The sequence below is a fragment of the Chionomys nivalis genome, chromosome 16 (assembly GCF_950005125.1).
Source record: "Chionomys nivalis chromosome 16, mChiNiv1.1, whole genome shotgun sequence".
Classification (NCBI taxonomy): Eukaryota; Metazoa; Chordata; class Mammalia; order Rodentia; family Cricetidae; genus Chionomys; species Chionomys nivalis.
In genome coordinates this window covers 15,508,247-15,526,032 of record NC_080101.1, presented here as the reverse complement: position 1 = coordinate 15,526,032, position 17,786 = coordinate 15,508,247, and the positions used below count along the sequence as shown (strand labels likewise).

The following is a 17,786-nucleotide window of genomic DNA, read 5'->3' as shown; positions in this document are numbered from 1 at the left end:
TATAGGCATATATTTGATGAAAGAGTTGGGAAAAAGACTGTAAGCTTCTGGAAGGTAGGCGCATCTTTGAAGCTGTCTCTAAGCCTAGGCAGAGCTCAGTCACAATCACATGCATGTTTGTTGCTGGCCTTCCCATTATCCTGTCCTGTTAGACCTGAAGTTTCTTACTTTAACTGTTCTCCTAAGGAGTTCATTGAGATGCGGTGACTCTATGCCTCTGTCTTCCCAGTGCATTAAGCTTCTGTGTGAAGAATACACAGCTGCCTCTGTCCACACTGCACGCCTCATGCTAACACTCAGGATGCTTGGTGGTTACAATAGAAAGGGCACACATCACTTTTGTTTTTTCTGTCTGTTTGGCAATTAACCATTCACTGGCTTTTTTTTGTTGTAACATGCACTTCCTTTCTCTTGTTTTCATTCAAGCTATATACGCCATGGAAATTAATGTGGAGACAGACAAACAGACAGGAGAGACCAAGATTCTCTCTGCATCCACCATTGGCCCAGAGGGGGTCCATCAGAGAGGAGTCAAAGTCTATGATGATGGTACCAAAGTAGTGTATGAGGTGCACTCAGGAGGCACCGTGGTAGAAAACGGAGTCCACAAATTAAGTGCAAAGGACGTGGAAGAACTCATTCAGAAGGCTGGACAATCAAGCTTCAGGGGGCACATGTCGGAAAGGACTGTTGTTGCGGATGGGAGCCTGGGCCATCCCAAGGAACACATGCTCTGCAAAGAAGCCAAGTTAGAAATGGTGCAGAAATCCAGGAAAGACCCCGCTTCGGGAAACCCCGGGCAACAGGCTCAGCCCACCAGCACGGAAGGGCCAGAGGCAAACCTGGATCAACCCGTCACCATGATTTTTATGGGCTACCAAAACATCGAAGATGAAGAGGAGACTAAAAAGGTGCTAGGCTACGACGAAACCATCAAGGCCGAATTAGTCTTGATCGATGAAGACGACGAGAAATCGCTAAGAGAGAAGACAGTGACGGACGTGTCCACCATCGATGGAAATGCGGCCGAGCTGGTATCCGGGAGGCCCACGTCGGATACCACAGAACCCTCATCCCCAGAAGGCAAGGAAGAGAGCCTGGCCACAGAACCAGCCCCAGGTACCCAAAAGAAAAAGCGCTGTCAATGCTGTGTTGTCATGTGACCACTTCTTTCTCCTTCCCTTTCTTCCGGGCAGCCTCTCTACTCTCCACCTCTTAAATAGAGCTCACTGTACCACTAACTGCGATACTGTGAACTGGAAGCAAACACCTGCCTTGCCTCACAGTTGGATTTGCTTTGATCTCTCACTCACAGCTTTCCTTCTCACTTGGGAAACAACGTGCATGTGTGTGCTTCATTTTTTTTTCTCCCCAAGAACTTACTTTCTCCTCTAAGTCTTTCCTTGTATCTTCAAGAGTGAATCAGTGCAGTACTGCTCAGTTGGAGTGGACTCTTCACAGCGACTGGTTTATAATAGCCTTAATTGACTTGAGTGGACTCAAACCCGTTGGCACCGGGGGTTTTCATTTTGGCGTGTGCTCCTCTAACATAGACACACACACACACACACACTGCCTCTCACCTGCCTCTTTTGCCGTGTGAATCTTTGTTTTTATATCTTGTGTAGCAAAATGCGGTGGGCTCTGGCCGGTTGCTAGCGTAGCCAAAAGCAGACCTACCTTCATCTGGATGTTCTAGGATGACACGTTTTCTTTGCTGCCTTACAGAAGCTTCCAGACTACAGTGTTGTGCTTTCCCTTCTGTTAAAAGTGAAGCGAAGTTGACTCAAAAGCAAAGAACCCAGCTCCTGTCCCAGCTAAAGCGTAGGGAATGACTTCTCCCCTGCCAGTCAGTCGCTCTTTCTCTTCCTGTGGCTTGCCCAGTGTACAAAAACCCTTTGTACAGGTTTTTCTGAGGACCTCAAGCCACCATGGTTTTCAGCATCTGTAGTGCTCGCCAATCTGTAAGCCTTGTTTCCACACTCCCCCAAAATGTAAAGTTTTATATTGGTTTTTTTTTCATGGATATTTTCTGATTGAATTCATCTATTTTCAAAGAGGGGATCATTTTGAGAAGTCTCTCTGCAGTGACCATATTTCTTAAAACAGTCTTTCTGACCAATGGGGGCTGCCATTACACCCCTACCGTATCCAGGATGGTGCTGTACGCATTAGCGGTTCGTCTCCCTGGCCCAGCTGATTAGTCTCGCATCTGTGCTTTTTAAAAATTACTTCTTTATGTCCCCATGGGTAAGAGAATGCTTGGGGTAACTTCAATGTGTAGCTTTCTCCACTCTTTGAAAAAAAAAAAAATCCAAGCAGTGGTGGCACGTGACGAGGATCTCTGTGAGTTCAAGGCCAGCCTGGTCCACAGAGTGAGTTCCAGGGCAGTTAGGGCTATGCAGAGAAACCCTGTCTCAACAACAAAAAAATAAAATAAAATAAAACAACAGAGGTTTTTCAATGTCAAAAATGTTGAAAGAGGAAGAAAGATCGTAAATTCTTCCACATGGTCTGACTGAATGGCAAATTTCTAGGTTTCTTAAAGTTTTGTTTCTTCAATATCTGAGAATTCTAAAATATCAAGGAATTTTTTTAACCTAAAACATGATGAACGGCCCTTGAAATACATTGTTAGCATTGCCCCAACCTGGACACTGAGGTTTAATATTTAATGGAACCAAAGGGAAGGAATTTAGAAAAAGAACCGTAGTCCAGGAATAAAATGAAATAGCGGTGTGTTCATTGATTTTAGAGATAACTTTATTTACCCAGACATTCATAATATCATCACAAATCAATACCAGAACCATGTATGTTCCCATGGAATATAGCCTCAAGAACCATATACTTGATCTCCCACATCAAGTCTCAACATATCTGAAAAATAGCTCAGAAAAAATTCTAAGGAAGCCTGGAGAATCGCAGTACAGAACCAACTAAATTTGTTTCATTTAGCTTCTCTGAGGACAAATCTGTTATTTTGTCCATTTCTTGGTTTAAAGTTACATTAATTAAAAGATTAAAGATTAAAGAGAAATGACATTTTAATCTCTTTTTCACAAATCATTTCATTTTTACTGAGCACATGAGTCAAATCTTTAATATGTAAACAAGAAAAATTAAAAAGGAAGAGCAAAGGAATGAACTAAGTTTCTCAGGTTGTCCCCTGCACGGTTTCCCTGAGGGAACTGAAGAATTGTCACTAGGTCTGGGCTTCGCCAGCACAGCTGTCGTAGAATGCAGCGACTCTGTGGTCTGGAAGCCTGGTTCCGGGGCCACAGCCCTTTTCCTCCACAGGTGGTTAAATAGCACACAAGCCTGGACTAAAACGCCATGTGGACAAACCCATTTCCACAACAGGAGAAACTAGTCCCCGTGGCTTCAGACAATCTGCCATTTTAAGAATTCATTTGGGAAATTTACAATCTAAAGGTTTACTCTGCCTATCTCTTTTGCTTTCCTGGGGATTTGGACTGCTCAATGTGAGGTTTCAGAAGCACAGTGAGAGAGTGGATGGCAGAGCTCAGAACCCCCTGGGCTTGATCTTTGGGACTTCATAAGAAAACTACTTATCTATGAAGACAGCAGTCTGTACCTCCCACTCTTCATAAGATCTCAAGGACCAAGGATAGTCTGCCATCATCTCTTGGTCATTATTAGTATGAGCAAGTGACTGGCAAACTGTGAGTTAGGATTTGCTCTAACGTTTTGTTGTTCAAAAAAAATATCATTTAATTGAAGTAAGACATAGTGCCCTCATTAAATTATTTGTGGCTATAGTATATGAAAGTATGTTTGAATATGGCGGATGTTTGCATACTATTCCAGTCTCTGTGGGGGATTCAGGCTCAGTAAATCCTTGAGCAGCCCATCTACAGCATCAAGTTATGGCCTTGATGATGAAAATGTTAAACAGGATTGTAATTGTGACTCTGCCATTCCCATGACTATTGACAGTATCTGTCTGTCTGTCCTCCCTCCCCCCCCGAATCTGTGGTATTACCCCTTCTAGAAGCAAAGTATGTGGTTGTGTGGTTGCATAACCAGAGTAAAGAATCCATGATGAGATTGCCAAACCACAATCTTGTTTTGAGCTAATGTTAGTTAGGCTGTTCATTAAAATATAACTCATTTCCACCCAACCTAGTGGAGCACACCTTTCATCCCAGCATTAGAGAGTCCGAGGCAGGAGATTCCTATGAGTCTGGGGTCAGCCTGATCTATAGAGTAAGTCCAGGCTTCCAGGACAGGAACCAAAAAAGCTACGGAGAAACCCTGTCTCGAAAATCAAAAAAAAAAAGAAAAGCCTGGTCTAGAAGAGTAAGTCCAGGCTAACCAGGGTTACTAGTGAGACCTTGCCTCAAAAACAAAAAACAAAACAATAAAAAAGACAAAAATGTACAGAAACACATATATGTGTGTATAATTTATATGTGCATATATATTATTTAATCAGTTCCCTTTTGAATAAAAGAAACAAAAAGGAGGAAAGGGGTATTGTTTATTTTTATTTTAATGGTATTTAATTAGACCCTTTGACAGTTGTGATGGCCAAGTCTGGCCCTACATATATATCTAAAGAATCTTCATAACTTGAATGTTCTTGACATCTTTTTCTTAGGGCATTCTTTTTTAAACTTTTACACACAAGTGTATCATTTTTCTTATGTAACAACAAAAAACCAAATTGCTTCTCAGATGGTTGGCTGGTATCCGGTGATTCCACTTACCATTGGCAGTGTCCAGGAAAGGGCCAAATATTCCTTTCTGTATTGAGGCTTTACAAGAAGGGAAATGCGTAGATAGAGAGCTTCCCAGGGATGCGGTATCATCTCTGGGACAAAACTCTGGAGGCAAACTCCTTCACTTCCTGAAGAAGTGTCTTTTCAGGAACCACAGAACATTCCTGAAAGCTATGAATTACTTAATGCAGAATCAGTGGTCACCAGAAAAGCAAAGGACAGAGTGAGGCAGCAATAGAGGTGAAATAAATGTCAAAGCACTTGCCTTGGCCCTTCCTTCTTAATGAACACTGACCCTGTCCGTTTAAAACATAGAGGAAAATAGAATGTACAGTGGGGACACATTTTGTTGGCATTGTCCTTACTTAAAACCTAGGCAGTGAGTCACCTCTGCTTGTGGCTGTCCCACTGGAGGATTTAACTCACTGGCGTGCCCTTCCCTGGTAAATGCACCCCCATCTCCGGCATAAATGTCAGTTTACAGTTTAAGCCATTCCAAGGTGAACAGTTTCATATTGTAGTTTTGTAATACTTACATTTATAACTGAATCCATAAATTCCAAGCATTTTAAAGAGATAGGATTTAAAACTTTATAAATATGCCATTATTTGAAAACACCATGGTCTGTTAATCGAGATGTATTGATTTGGACAGACTGTGGAAGCATCCTTTGTTCTACTGGGTTAGTAGACACCGCAGGGGCTTTGACGCTGTGGGTACATAGAAAACAGCTCAAAACAATGAGAAAAATCAGATCTTAGGTTTTTTCTGGCAGTTCACCTTCATAGCCCAGCACTTTTTAGGGCTTACCAGGAAGGCCTACTTGTATCTTGTGAGGAAAAACTAAAATCCCTCCTTAGAAGAGTGTGGTTTCTCATGGCTTCAGCAAACTTGTCAAATCCCATTTCACTAAAACCCCAAATGGTGCTTGTTTGGATGCAGAGGGGTATAAAGATTACATCCTGAAATATTTAAAGGAAAATTTCACTGGTGATCCCCCCGGGGAAGTCCCCCAGCTTCATTTTCACAACTTCAGAAGCCTCTGATTCCCTTCCAGTCCAGAGGGTCAGAACTGCCACACAGAAACCTCGCTCTCTACGTGAGAACACATAATTGAGGGACCACAGACTTTCTGCATGCGAGACAGCATCTGGACAGCCTTAACTTTTGTAGTAATCATACTGATGATAATAACGATAATAACAATGATTTTTTTTCACCGTTTCCTCTTACTAAGCAGGAGAGCAAACTATCTCCTGCTGCCAAGGACTTTTGTATCTTTTGTGATGGTTTCTAAGTTTCTACAGCTGAGGTGTGATTGGTCACTTCTTCCCCTACTGCCCCTGAATGCTCACCTCGGGTGTTAGTCATTTTGTTTGTTTGTTTGTTTTGTTTTCTGCAAGTCACTGCATTTTTTTTTTAAGTCTAAAGAAAAGCATCTCTCTCACCAATCCTAAAATTCTCCCTAGATCCCCGGCAACTCCTTTGACTTGAAAGAACAGAATCCCAGAAAGAAAAGACATACAGGGTGACTTTCTTTTCCTTTCCATGTATGGTTAATGTACTGTACAGCATATATGTTTACAGACTGTATCTGCCTTGTGATGTCCACACAATGAATGACAAAAAAAAAAAAAAAAAAAAAGCGTTCTGATGTGCCATTGGATATTTGCCTTAGCACTGCTGTTTGTGTTCTTCTTTTCTGTCCCGTTTAAAAAAACAAACAGACATCAACGGTTGTACTCCAAAGCTGTATGCACACGACATTCTCTTCCCCACTCCAGCCCAGAGCTGTGAATTTCATTACAGGAGCTTCAGGCAGAACCTGAAGGTGTGGCCCCAAAGGGGTTAACAGAGGCAGAGCCTGGGCCTTGTCCCTCCTCTTCTCCTAACTGAGTGTTTCTGGTTCCCATCTGACCCTGCAGGATCACTCTGACATTCCAGGGACAGGTCATGGGGGGCCCAGGCATCTTATACTGACTCTCTCCCTAGACTACCTGCTGTGAGGGGCATTCTTAGGCCCTGGGTCCAGGAGCACAGTTGGAAGCACAATTGGACTGGCTTGAAAGGGCAAGCGAGATAGACTTGTGTGAGGCCCCCTTGAGGGTGTTTACTGTAGTCTCAAAGGAGTAGCACGATATAGGTGGGGGTAAGGAGTCACTATAGAAATGGAATATTTACATTTATGTATTTTTTTAGAGAATAATATTTTTATAGTGGAATCTATATGTATCGTGGAGCTTGAGTTTGAAAACCCCCTCGATTCACTGAGTTCTTTCTCCGTTCCCTGATGGTTTCTTTCTGGTGAATTCGATAGCACTAACTCAGATCTTGTGACTCAACCTCGGCATGAAATCCAAGGTTTCCAACAGATGTGTGCTGTAAGCCTGAGCTTTCTGGACTTGGTCCATTAGGTTGTGTTAGTTTCTGGCCCTTTGGACCACACCTTTAATACTACATAACTGCCTTTGGGAAGGAGATGCGGTTTCTCTATGCAGCAGAAACCTAGCAGTGACCTGAGTCCAGTTCTTTTGCACACTCAAGAAGTGATTGCTGCATTTGTGGTGAAGGGCCCGTTCCCTACGGTACATAGATGGTATAAGATGCATGAGATGATGAACTGGATATAACCATCTACGCTGGTAGGGATGTCCAACCTTTTAACACTGTAACATGATGATGTCATATGAAACATTTCGGGCATTCATTATCTGGGATGCTTGCAGGATATGGGCTGCAGGTTGGCTGTGCCTGGTCTGTAGTCTCTACAGAAATAGAAACATCCAACTCCCCTCACAAGCCTTGTATCCATTGCTGAGGTTGCATTGTGCTTACAGAGCTCTGTAGAAACCAGAAAGAATTTTCTCCTTAACCATAGATGGGACTGTGAGTTTGTAGAGTTCTTGACTCTTTTGCCCAATTTGATGCTAAATTTAAGAGTCCCCATTTGTCACAGTGTGTTTTAACTGATACTTCATCCATGCCTGTTCCTGTAACCAGATGACAGAGCGGCTCAAACCTCAGAGTCTTTCCACCTTTCCTGTTTGACCCCCTTCCCAGACAGCATCCTTCCCTGCCCCAAGAGTCCAGGATCCTTTTCCCAGCAAGGCAAGGTCATAAACATCTCTTTCTATTTCAATAAAAATAACCCCTATAGTTCCGGGACAAATAATTTTAAAATCTTCATCACCAGAATCCACATTCTGCCCCCCCCCCAAAAAAAAACAAGCCCAGCTTAAGCCCAAGTGTGAACCTCACTACCATGGAGACAGTTGCAAAAAGAACTATGCAATTGCCTGAAGGTGCTGCCTGGTGCTGAGGGAAAGCCAGATACTCTTGTTACCAAGGAAACCTCCTGGCTTCCAGACTGAGTGGACAGGGCAACATCACTAGGGTTTGCAGTGACAAAGAGGTGAGAGGTCACTAGGTCCTGTCTGATCTGTACCGTTCTGCACGTAGCTCCATTGAGTTCCACGATATCCTATTCTGACAAGTGGGAAGAAGAGTTCTGTCCTTTACAGGATTCTGGAACATTCTTTCTTCCTTTCAAACTCCTGGCTTAGGAGAGACAAAAATCTTAACAAGGGTTCCAGAAAATGTTGTGTCTGATGCAGCTTTTCAGTTGAATGTAGGTTGTTGACGGGATTTTCAGCTTTACCTGCTCAGTCGGGGGTGGGGTGGGACGTGTGACGCGTCTGTATATACATCCATTCGTGGTTGGTTGGTGGGTGGGGGGCTGGGAGTCTGTTGTGCTTATTCTGAAATAGACTTGCTGGGCTTAGCTGCTGTGCTCTGTAACCCGAAGTGTACTTTGACTGTTCTGTATCCTCCAGATGAAAACAAAACAACAAAAACCAACTTCAGAAAAAAAAATAATAATAATCACTGCCAGCGACATCTGATGCTGTACGTGTAGCTTCTCTCTGTTCCTCTGTACAGTGTTAATAGACAATAAACTGCCTTTTCACTGCACCCTCCTCTCCGTGTCTGCTCCCTAATTCTTTCCGTTTCTCACTTGCTCTAAATGGACTTCGGGCTTGACCACGTTGGAGGCGTCCTCCAGTCACTCCCTACACCCTAAGATGAATCCGATAGCCCCCATACTGTGGATTGTTCCAGAGTCACCTGGGTGTGCCTAGGAAGGATAGGAAAGCCCGATCCTTCCTACGGAGCATCGATTCCTAGAGGCAACTGTTAATCTTCAATCTAAAGGATGTTTGCGGTGATTCTGATCCGTGTATTTGGGGGCCCCTTGTAGCCTGCCTGTTCCAGCTGGTTTCCACACTAACCGAGCCAATCTCTCTCTGGCTTCTTTTTATGCATCTCTTTCCACACCTGTCTTGTGGGGGTTGTTTTTCATTTTTCTTACAAGTCCCAGCAGTGGCTCAGATGGTTATCTCTTGGGTAAACTCGGGCTTCCCCTGAGGTTAAGTGAATAGTCTTTGTTCAGTGTGCTCCCTACCCAGACACTCCCAAAGACACACACAACTTATCTCTCCTGTTCTCCCTACCCATCTACTTTACCTAGAATAGGACTGACAAAATTTTCTATACATTACCAGATAGGAAATATGTTTTGGCTTTGTGAGCCTAATGGTCCGTGTCAGAATTGCTTCCCTCAGCTCTACCCAACATACAAACGAGAGAATGTGGCTGGATTTTAATGAGCTAATTCATAAAGCAGGCTTTAGGCCCAGTCTGGCCTATTGATTTGTAATTTCTCCTCTTTTGGCCTAGGACAGGACCTGTCATACACTGAGTACTCAATATAGAAAAATTAAATTGTGGCATGAAAGAATAAAAAAAAAAAACACGTGACATCCTTATGGAAGTGTCACAGAAAACTGTCCTTGGAGGACATTAAGTAGATTAAATTAACTGAGGATGCCTATCCATTTGGATTTCAAGGTGGATTTGGGGGAATGTCTTTATGCTTGGAAAGTAATGAAAGAGGGAACTATAAAAGGCACCTTGTAGGCTGTCCAATTACTACTGGATTGGAGCTGGTAAGAATTTCAACCAATACAAAGCGGAGGAAATGCAAAGACATCTTCTCCTTCTCAAAAGTGCTAGAGATGCTGGAACTACTTGGCTCCTGTGTATCTAAGCATTCAGCCCAAGTGTTTGGAGACCCATGTGTTGTCTGAGCCATCCTATGTTGTAGGTGGTGGGGTTTTCTTTTTATTTATCTATTTATTTATTTAATCTTATTTTATGTGCATTGGTGTTTTGCCTACATGTATGTCTGTGTGAGGGTGTCAGAGTCTCTGGAACTGCAGTTACAGAGAGGTGTGAGCTGTCATGTGGGTGCTGGGAACTGAACCCAGGTCATATGGAAGAGCAGCCAGTGCTCTTAACTGCTGAGCCATTTCTGCAACCCACGGCAGGGCTTTCTTTACGTTATTTCCTTGATGGAAAAAAATATTATAATGTCAGTTGGGCAGTGGTGGTACGCAGCTTTAATCCCAGCATTTGGGAGGCAGAGGCCGACAGATCTCTGTGAGTTGGAGGCGGGTCTGGTCTAAGAGTAAGTTCCGGGACAACCAGATCTACACAGAGAAACCTTGTCTCAAAACAAACAACAACAACAAATTATAAAGAGAAACTTGTAGGTTTGGACTACAGCCAGGACAGTACATTATAATATGTAACCCCAGCTCTGGGACGTTCCAATGAGGGAAAATATCAGAACTCTGGCAAGGAATCCAGTTCAGCACCCTTAAGGTTGATGGGGAGGGGGCATCCCCCTTGGGAGGGTAGGATTTTCTTTAATCCACCAACCCTGTGAGGCTGACATTATCGTTGCTAGAGGCATACTAAGTACTCTACCCAATAGCAGTGCAAAACGTTGATCAGGAGTTTCAGGAGACAAATTCTGCGTTCAACCTCCCATTTCAAACCTGTTCTGAAGGCTCTCTTGTCACAGAAGTGGGGTAAGGATGAACATGAAATTGGGTGCAGAAAGACTGGGAAAGCCGGGGTTATTCTTTCCAGAAAAAACAAAGTGACACCAGTTATTTGAACCTTTAAACACTCGAGGAAATGTTTGGCAGTAACAGCGCCCCCTGTAGGCTTGGAGGTGTCTCTGCAGCCCTTCCTCACCAGAGAGAAACAAGGTGATGTCAACATTTGCTCATTAGAAGTCCAATTCAAAGGTATTCTGCCTTGAAGTTCAGATGTAACTGTTCCTCTGCTTTTAATTTGTACTCCTTGATTGGGTTTCTTAGGTCTGGTACTTGCAGGGCAACGATATTCTTTAATGCTCACTTCCTTGTCTTACTGACAATAAGAAAGAGCATCAAAGACGGGCAGCTTGGAGAACAGTGAGGCAACAACTTTTCCCTGTAAGTTTTAACCAAAGGCTGGTCAAATGTAAAAGTGATGAGAATATTTTCAGTTTTCTTTTTCATGACCGTTTCATGGGGTCCTGAAAACATGAGCTCCAGATGCCTGCTCCAATTTTTAGAAGTTTTTATTATGTTTATTTATTGGGAGGTAGAGGGCAGAGGGCAGCTTGTGGAGTCAGTGCGCTCCTTCTCCCACAGACCCTTGCTTAAAGTCGAGCACGTCAGCCGCACGCACGTTCAGACTCTGCGGGGAGATCCGGACTGCTTCACCAAAGAGCAGTAGCATCTGTTCCGCCAGAGCCGGCCTGGGCGTGCGCAGTGTTTTTACCCACAGATCCGATCTGATTGGCTCCTGCTGTGTTTCTTGAAGCAAATGGATGGCAGATGTGGGTTTGCAGGGAGCCGAGTAAAGGGGAGCAGAGCAGAATGGAAGCCTGTGGGGCCTCTCATGGGCTCATGGTTTCGTGGTTCAGCTTCAGGGTGCCTTCTCCCTGATGCCAGCTCAGAGAATTCTTGACGAGACAGGACTTGGTGTGAACTGTGACCTGGCTGATCACAAGGGAATAAGGGGAGCTGAGTAGAAAAAGCAGCACCCACGGGGCTTCTTGCTTCTTATTGCCCTTCCTTCCCGTTCCTCCCCCTACCCCCACCCTCACCCTTCACCTTTCTCTTTTCTATCAGATGAGCCCGTTTTCTGCCTGAGATCCCATCTCTCCTTAGTTAGTCCATTTTCTGTGGCTACAACAAAATACCCGAGACTGGATAATTTATGAAGTACAGAAATTTATTTAGCTTCCGATCTGGGAACTGGAAAGCCCGTAGCTACCAGTACTAACTGCCATACCATGGTGCAAGGTGAAAGGGCAAGCAGGTGAATTCAGAGGGACACATTGGATGAGCACCTTCTCGCTGGATGACATCCCTGGGTCTGTAACTAACACAGTCCCCAGAGAGCAAGAACTCACTGCTTTGAGAAAAGACTTGATTCCTCTTTAGCACCTAACCAATCACAACTCAAAGGCCCCACCTCCAGTTCACTAGAGCGGCCCCCAGCTCTCAGGGAGTATCTTAGAGGAGACAGGCCACACTCAGAGCTCAGCACCATCTGCAGGTGAGGTGAACACCATAGGGAGTTGGAGAATTCCCAGGAAGCACCGTGCCCCGGAGTGCTATGGTTTTGCTTTTGGCTTCTTGCCTTTGATGTAGCAGAATTTGGGAGACTTTTTGAAAAAGCAATAATGATGAGGGCCTCTCCCAGAGTTCGCAATTTAGTCGGTGCCTGGGCCAATCTGAGGCATTTATTATATATTATGCTACTTGTTGTGATGATATTAATTTCTTAAGCTTATTAAGGTAAGTCTGCTGTGTGCCTGGTACTGGGAACAACACCTGGAAGCCCCTCAGGTAGCAGACACAGTCCAGGTTCTTTCTGATCCTCTCAGCTCTCGCAGGAAAGAGAAATTGTGAGCTTGGGATTCAAAAATGAAGTAAAATCCAAAGTATTGCATTATATAGTGGGGATGCCCTCAGATGATCAGTTTTAAGCCATCTGATAAAACAACACCTACATTATGGTGCTAGAATATTTTAAGTGGGGTGTGGTGGCACATTCATGGGAGAACCTTCCAAGGCAGGAGGAAGGAAGGAAGCTTGGACCATCTTCGCTAGCATCATAGGGTAGGGCCTAAGGCCTCTGAAGGGACTGGAGCAGTAGCTGGAGGCCAGGCAGTGGATGGTCACATTGTTTCTCTACGAATAAGTAACAGCCTGCAAGTTCAAGGGAGGACCACAGACATGCCGAGCTGACTCACACAGGGGTCTTGGTTTGGTTTGGTTTCCCTTTGTGCCAGGAGCCAATCACTCTCATATTTTAATCTTCTCTTGAGAACTCAGATCTAACCAGCTGGGACCCACATGTCCAGGAGGCAGGAATTTCTTGAATAGCTACAGGAGACCCTCTCTCAAAACAACAATAATAAAGATAATTGAAAGCAGGGATTTAAATAGATTACTTGTATATTGTTCATTGCAGTCGTCTTCCGAATAATCATAATATGGGGAAACCCCTGTTATCTATCAGCAGATAGCTATAGTGAAATATGATATGTTCATGCAGGGAAATATTATTCAGCCATGGAAAGGAATGAAATCTTGAGATATACTGCACACAGACATTGCCAAATTATGCCAATTAAGTGATCCAGGCAGGAAAGAGAAAAATGTTGTATTATTCTACATATGCATGTTTCCCACACTGGTAAAAGTCGTGGAGACAGAAAGTAGGAGAGAACTTACCAAGGACAAGGAAGGGAAAACTGGGAAGTGAGTGTTTAATGGGAACAGACTTTCTGCTTGGAATGAAGGGAAAGTTCCAGGGGAGGGCCGTGGCTACAGTTGCACCACAGTATGGATATAGTCATTACTGCTGAACTGTAAACATAAAGATAGTTAAAGACGATATTAAATTCCTATTAAACATTCATTACATTCAGAGATAGGCTCATACTTAACTAAAGGATGAATTTGCCAAATGAGAGAGAGAGCAGCCCAAGGAGGGAGGCAAACTCAGGCAGGCAGGGATGCGCCAGCCAACGGCAAAGCAGAGTGCGGTTTGAAGGAGACTTGATGATGAGGCCGTGCCGTAGACTGATGTCTGTTGGATATTGGAGAGGAGACTGGATTCCAAGGGCTTTGGAGTTCAAGGTGACCTTTTGGGTTGCTAGGCAAGGCAAGGGCCCTAGAACTGTGTGGACAGGGACGATGTAGGAGGCAGAGGCTGCAGAAAGAACAACCTGAGGCATGACGGAAATGAACTGAGGTGTGACCAGAGCCCAAATAGGACGGGGGTCACTGTGGACCACAGGAGACTTGAGAGACTTTCAATGTGGGGAGGAGGAAAGCAATACTAAGATGGCTCGAAGCAGGACAGCCTCAACCTGGAGACAGGTCCTTCACAGAGATCACCACCACTGTAGCTAATGAACTTGCATGGATTTCTGTGGGTGATGCAGCTCTCTGTCTTCAGTGTCCTCATCCATAGCCTAAGGATGCATGGCATGCCTTTCTCTCCTCCGGCTGCCGGGAAAGTTAACTGAGTTACGTTTGAGAAGAAGGTAGCATAGTGTCTGTGATGGGTTAATGGTAATCATCAAGGTGGACAGAATTTAGAATTGCCTGAGAAGTGGACTTCTCAGGTCATGAATGTGGGGGATTACAGTAACTGAGTGGTGTTGACTGTGGGCGGGCCCATTCCCTACGCAGAGGATCCTGAACGGTACGAGCAGAGACAGCTAGCAGAATGCTACAAGCCTTTACTGCTCTCTGCTGCTTGGCTGTAGGTGTGATGTGGCCATCTGCTTCTAACTCTGACCACATCGGCTTCCCCCACTACAGTGGATTGCACCCTGGAACTGGGAACTGGAACAAACCCTTCTCCCTTAAATTGTTTTTGTCAGAGAATTTTGTCCAACAATAGAAAAAGAAATTATTAAGACAGTGTTAAACACAGAATCTACGCTTGCTGTTTTTAATCTGTCAAATCTGAGGGATGGGGAGTAAGGCTGAGATGTTGATATGCATTAGCTTATTTTGTATGTTTGGATTATTTTATTTTTAAAAGTTTATATTTACTTTTTTATCTTATGTGTGTGGATGCTTTGTCTGCATGTATGTCTGTGCACCTTGTGCATGCCTTCAGAGGCCAGAAGAGGGAGTCAGATCTCCTGGGACAGAAGTTGAACTGTTGTGTGGGTGCTGGGGATGGAAAAGCAGGCAGCACTCTCAACCACTGGGCCATTCCTCCAGCTCTGGAATTTTTGTTTTTTTAACAACATGAAAATAAGGTACCGGTAAAAAACAACCAGAAAAAAAAAGGGGGGGGGAGGGATTTTATCACCAAGAAGTCAGTGCTTTTCTAGCTTTGGTCAGTGTGGGAAATATTTAGGACCCTTGTTCAAAAGCAGGATCTGGCTGGGCTATGCTCAGGTAGATCCAAGGGCTGCATCTCCACAGACTTCCCAGGAGGCCTACCACCGCTAGGCCACTAGGCTGTTCTCAAGCAGCAAAGTCACTGGGACCAAGTGTGGCTCTGTTATCTTAGGCTATAAAGCAGAATCCTCACACATGGTGACTTGAAGTCCAAACGGTTGCAATCTGCCCTCCCTACCTGAGTTCTACAGCCTTGGTTGCAACCACCTGAGATGGACTGGAATTTTGGGGAGGAAATGCATCTCTACTGAATATGTACTAATGAGTTTTCCTCATCATTCCCTAGAGAATAGCATGGGGTAGCGATGGTACTGTATAAGGTATACAGGAAGGTGTGTGTAATATATGCAAACACTGTGCTATTTACAGAAGGGCCTTGAGCATCAGTGGAATTAATGTCCTCTGAAGGTCCTGGAGTCAGTCCCCTGTGGGTTCAATGTGTTTGTCATTGTTGCTGTTACTGACATCACTCATAGTTTTATGTGCAGTTCTTGCTCCGGGTCTCTCCAAAGATGGACAGACAGTAGCTGGAACTACACACACCTCAAGGGCTTTATTACTGTCAGGTTAGTACATGATGCTGGCTATCCCCGGGAACCTCAGCTGGAGGCTGTCAGTTACAGCAGCTACCTATGCCACCCAGGGCATCCTCACATGGCAAGGAACTGTTGGTTGCTCAGCAACTGGGTTCCAGAGTAAGTCAAGATTGAAGCACTGTCATTTTACCGAGTATCCACAATCTCACTACATCACTTCTATCTCGTCTGAATGCTATGAGAAAGTCATTAAGGCCACCCACAGGCAAGGGTAAAGCAACTGGACACTTTACTGAAGGGAGAAATGTAAAATAAAAAAAAAAATAGATGGGTCTTCAAGCCACTAGAAAGGGCTTGTTTAAGAAAGCTATAACATGAACAGAAAGCTGTGGACTCACCTACTGGAGTTTTATCCAAGTGTGTGGCTTGGTATGGCATGGAAGCCAAATGGGTCCCTGCTTCAACAGGCTGGATAGCCCTAGGAATATCTAAGCCCAGATGGCCCCGACTAGGTGACTTTGTGACTACGGGATGTAACCTCTTTCTCTTCAGGAGATTTTGTGTCTGAGCACAATGCTTGGTGGAAAAAAAAAAGGGACCCAATAAACATCTGTCGGATGGATGGATAAATGGGCAAGTGGATAGATGTTTGGATGGATGGATGGATGGATGGATGGATGGATGGATGGATGGACTGATAGATGTATGGTTGGATAAATGGACAGGTGGATGGAAGGACTGATGGATAATATGGTTTTAGGACTGAGAGTCTGGGGTCTGAAAAAGAAAGAAACTGAGAATTCTGCAAACCTGGTTAGAATAAGCCTCTTGGGCACTTCTCCCAGGGAAAGGAGGACAATACAGTCAGTCCTCAGAAGTCTTGGCTTCAGGCATGTTAGGAGGTTTACCAGAGCAGTAAGAACCTGTCGTGTCCAGCAGCCTCCGTTCCTTGTAGGATTAGTGGCTGTGGGAGGCCTGATAGATATGGAAGATCTTTCAACTTGCAGTAAGTAGAAACTGAAACCAGGAGTTCAAGAGAAAATGAAAACGGCCAGTGACCAGTGTATTACAATGTGTCACTCTGTGTCATTTGATGTGGCTCTCTCTCCATTTCCTGTTCTTAGCCTAAACTGAAACAACCACCGCACTTAGGGGTTTTCCCTGGGGACTTCAAGCTACATCAGCAGCAGGAAGGAGGCAGGAATTTCCCAAGGCAAAAGTCCCACTTTTCTGGCTAGTTGGGAGGTCTGGTTGCACCCTGAGAATATCCACATTGCACCCACTCCAGCATCTCCCACTTATAACTGGCTCCAAGTCCCACAGTCAGCACAAAGAAATTAGGGAGGGAGCCCTCGGGAGTCTCATGTGATGGTCAGGGCTTTTCAATACTCAGAAGCAGTGGTCTGTGTAACCAGAAAGGCTGTCTTGTCAGGCATAGTATAGGCTAGCTAGCCATCAGATTGTCTGTCTCAGGATCTCTTTCAATGGCATTATACACTCCCCCACTTTTCAGGGGGTGTCCTGGCTTATGTATTGGCTCCAAATTCTGAGAACTTGGCATCAGCCGTGAGACATAAGCTCAGAGGAGACAGTGACAGAAAGCCGCTGTAGGATTGTTAAATGTAAGGCCTGGAGCCTGGTAGTTCTTCCCTTCACTCCCTCGGGCACTGTGCGCATGCACAAACACACTATGCATGTGCACAGACAGATATGCACACATGCGTATTATATGTGAGGAAGTGCAGAAAAGAAACTGCTGACATACCACTGAAGACTGTGACTAAGGGAGAGGAAATATCCTGAGTCCTCTAGAAGAGCCAGAGCGGGGAAGAGCTGCAAAGAATAGTGGAGCTCGCAGGACAGCAAGAGATAGAGAAAATAGCAAGGGAACACTGAGCAGTAGATAGTAGATAGATAGTAAGAGAGGGGGTGGGGGACAAATCATGCAGATTCTAAGAAGGGTGAGGAGTTGTGGGGAGGGAAGGACGAGCATGGGCTTTGAAATGTATACCAGGGACTTGTGATACTGTAAGCCACTGGAGGCCAGCGTGGGCTTTGATATGCTGATAGGTGCCACAGATAGATGTCCCTTTTGCCAGAGGTGAGGGAAATGGCTCCTTTTGGTAGAGGGAAAACTGGCTTCACAAGTTCCCTGAGGAGTTCTGGCTTT

General features: G+C 44.6%; 1 protein-coding gene across 5 annotated transcripts in view; it reads left to right on the top strand.

Moving 5' to 3' along the window:
* The window catches only part of Palm2akap2 (PALM2 and AKAP2 fusion), a 409,534-nt gene that overhangs the window by 242,942 nt on the left and 148,806 nt on the right, over positions 1–17,786 (top strand). For 3 of the 5 annotated variants that reach the window (XM_057790936.1, XM_057790934.1, XM_057790935.1), the window contains exon 7: positions 427–1,119. The exons of the other annotated variants lie outside the window; for them this stretch is intronic. In XM_057790936.1, coding sequence (XP_057646919.1) covers positions 427–1,119 — 693 coding nt within the window. The remainder of the gene's footprint in view (positions 1–426; positions 1,120–17,786) is intronic. 5 annotated transcript variants of the gene reach the window in all.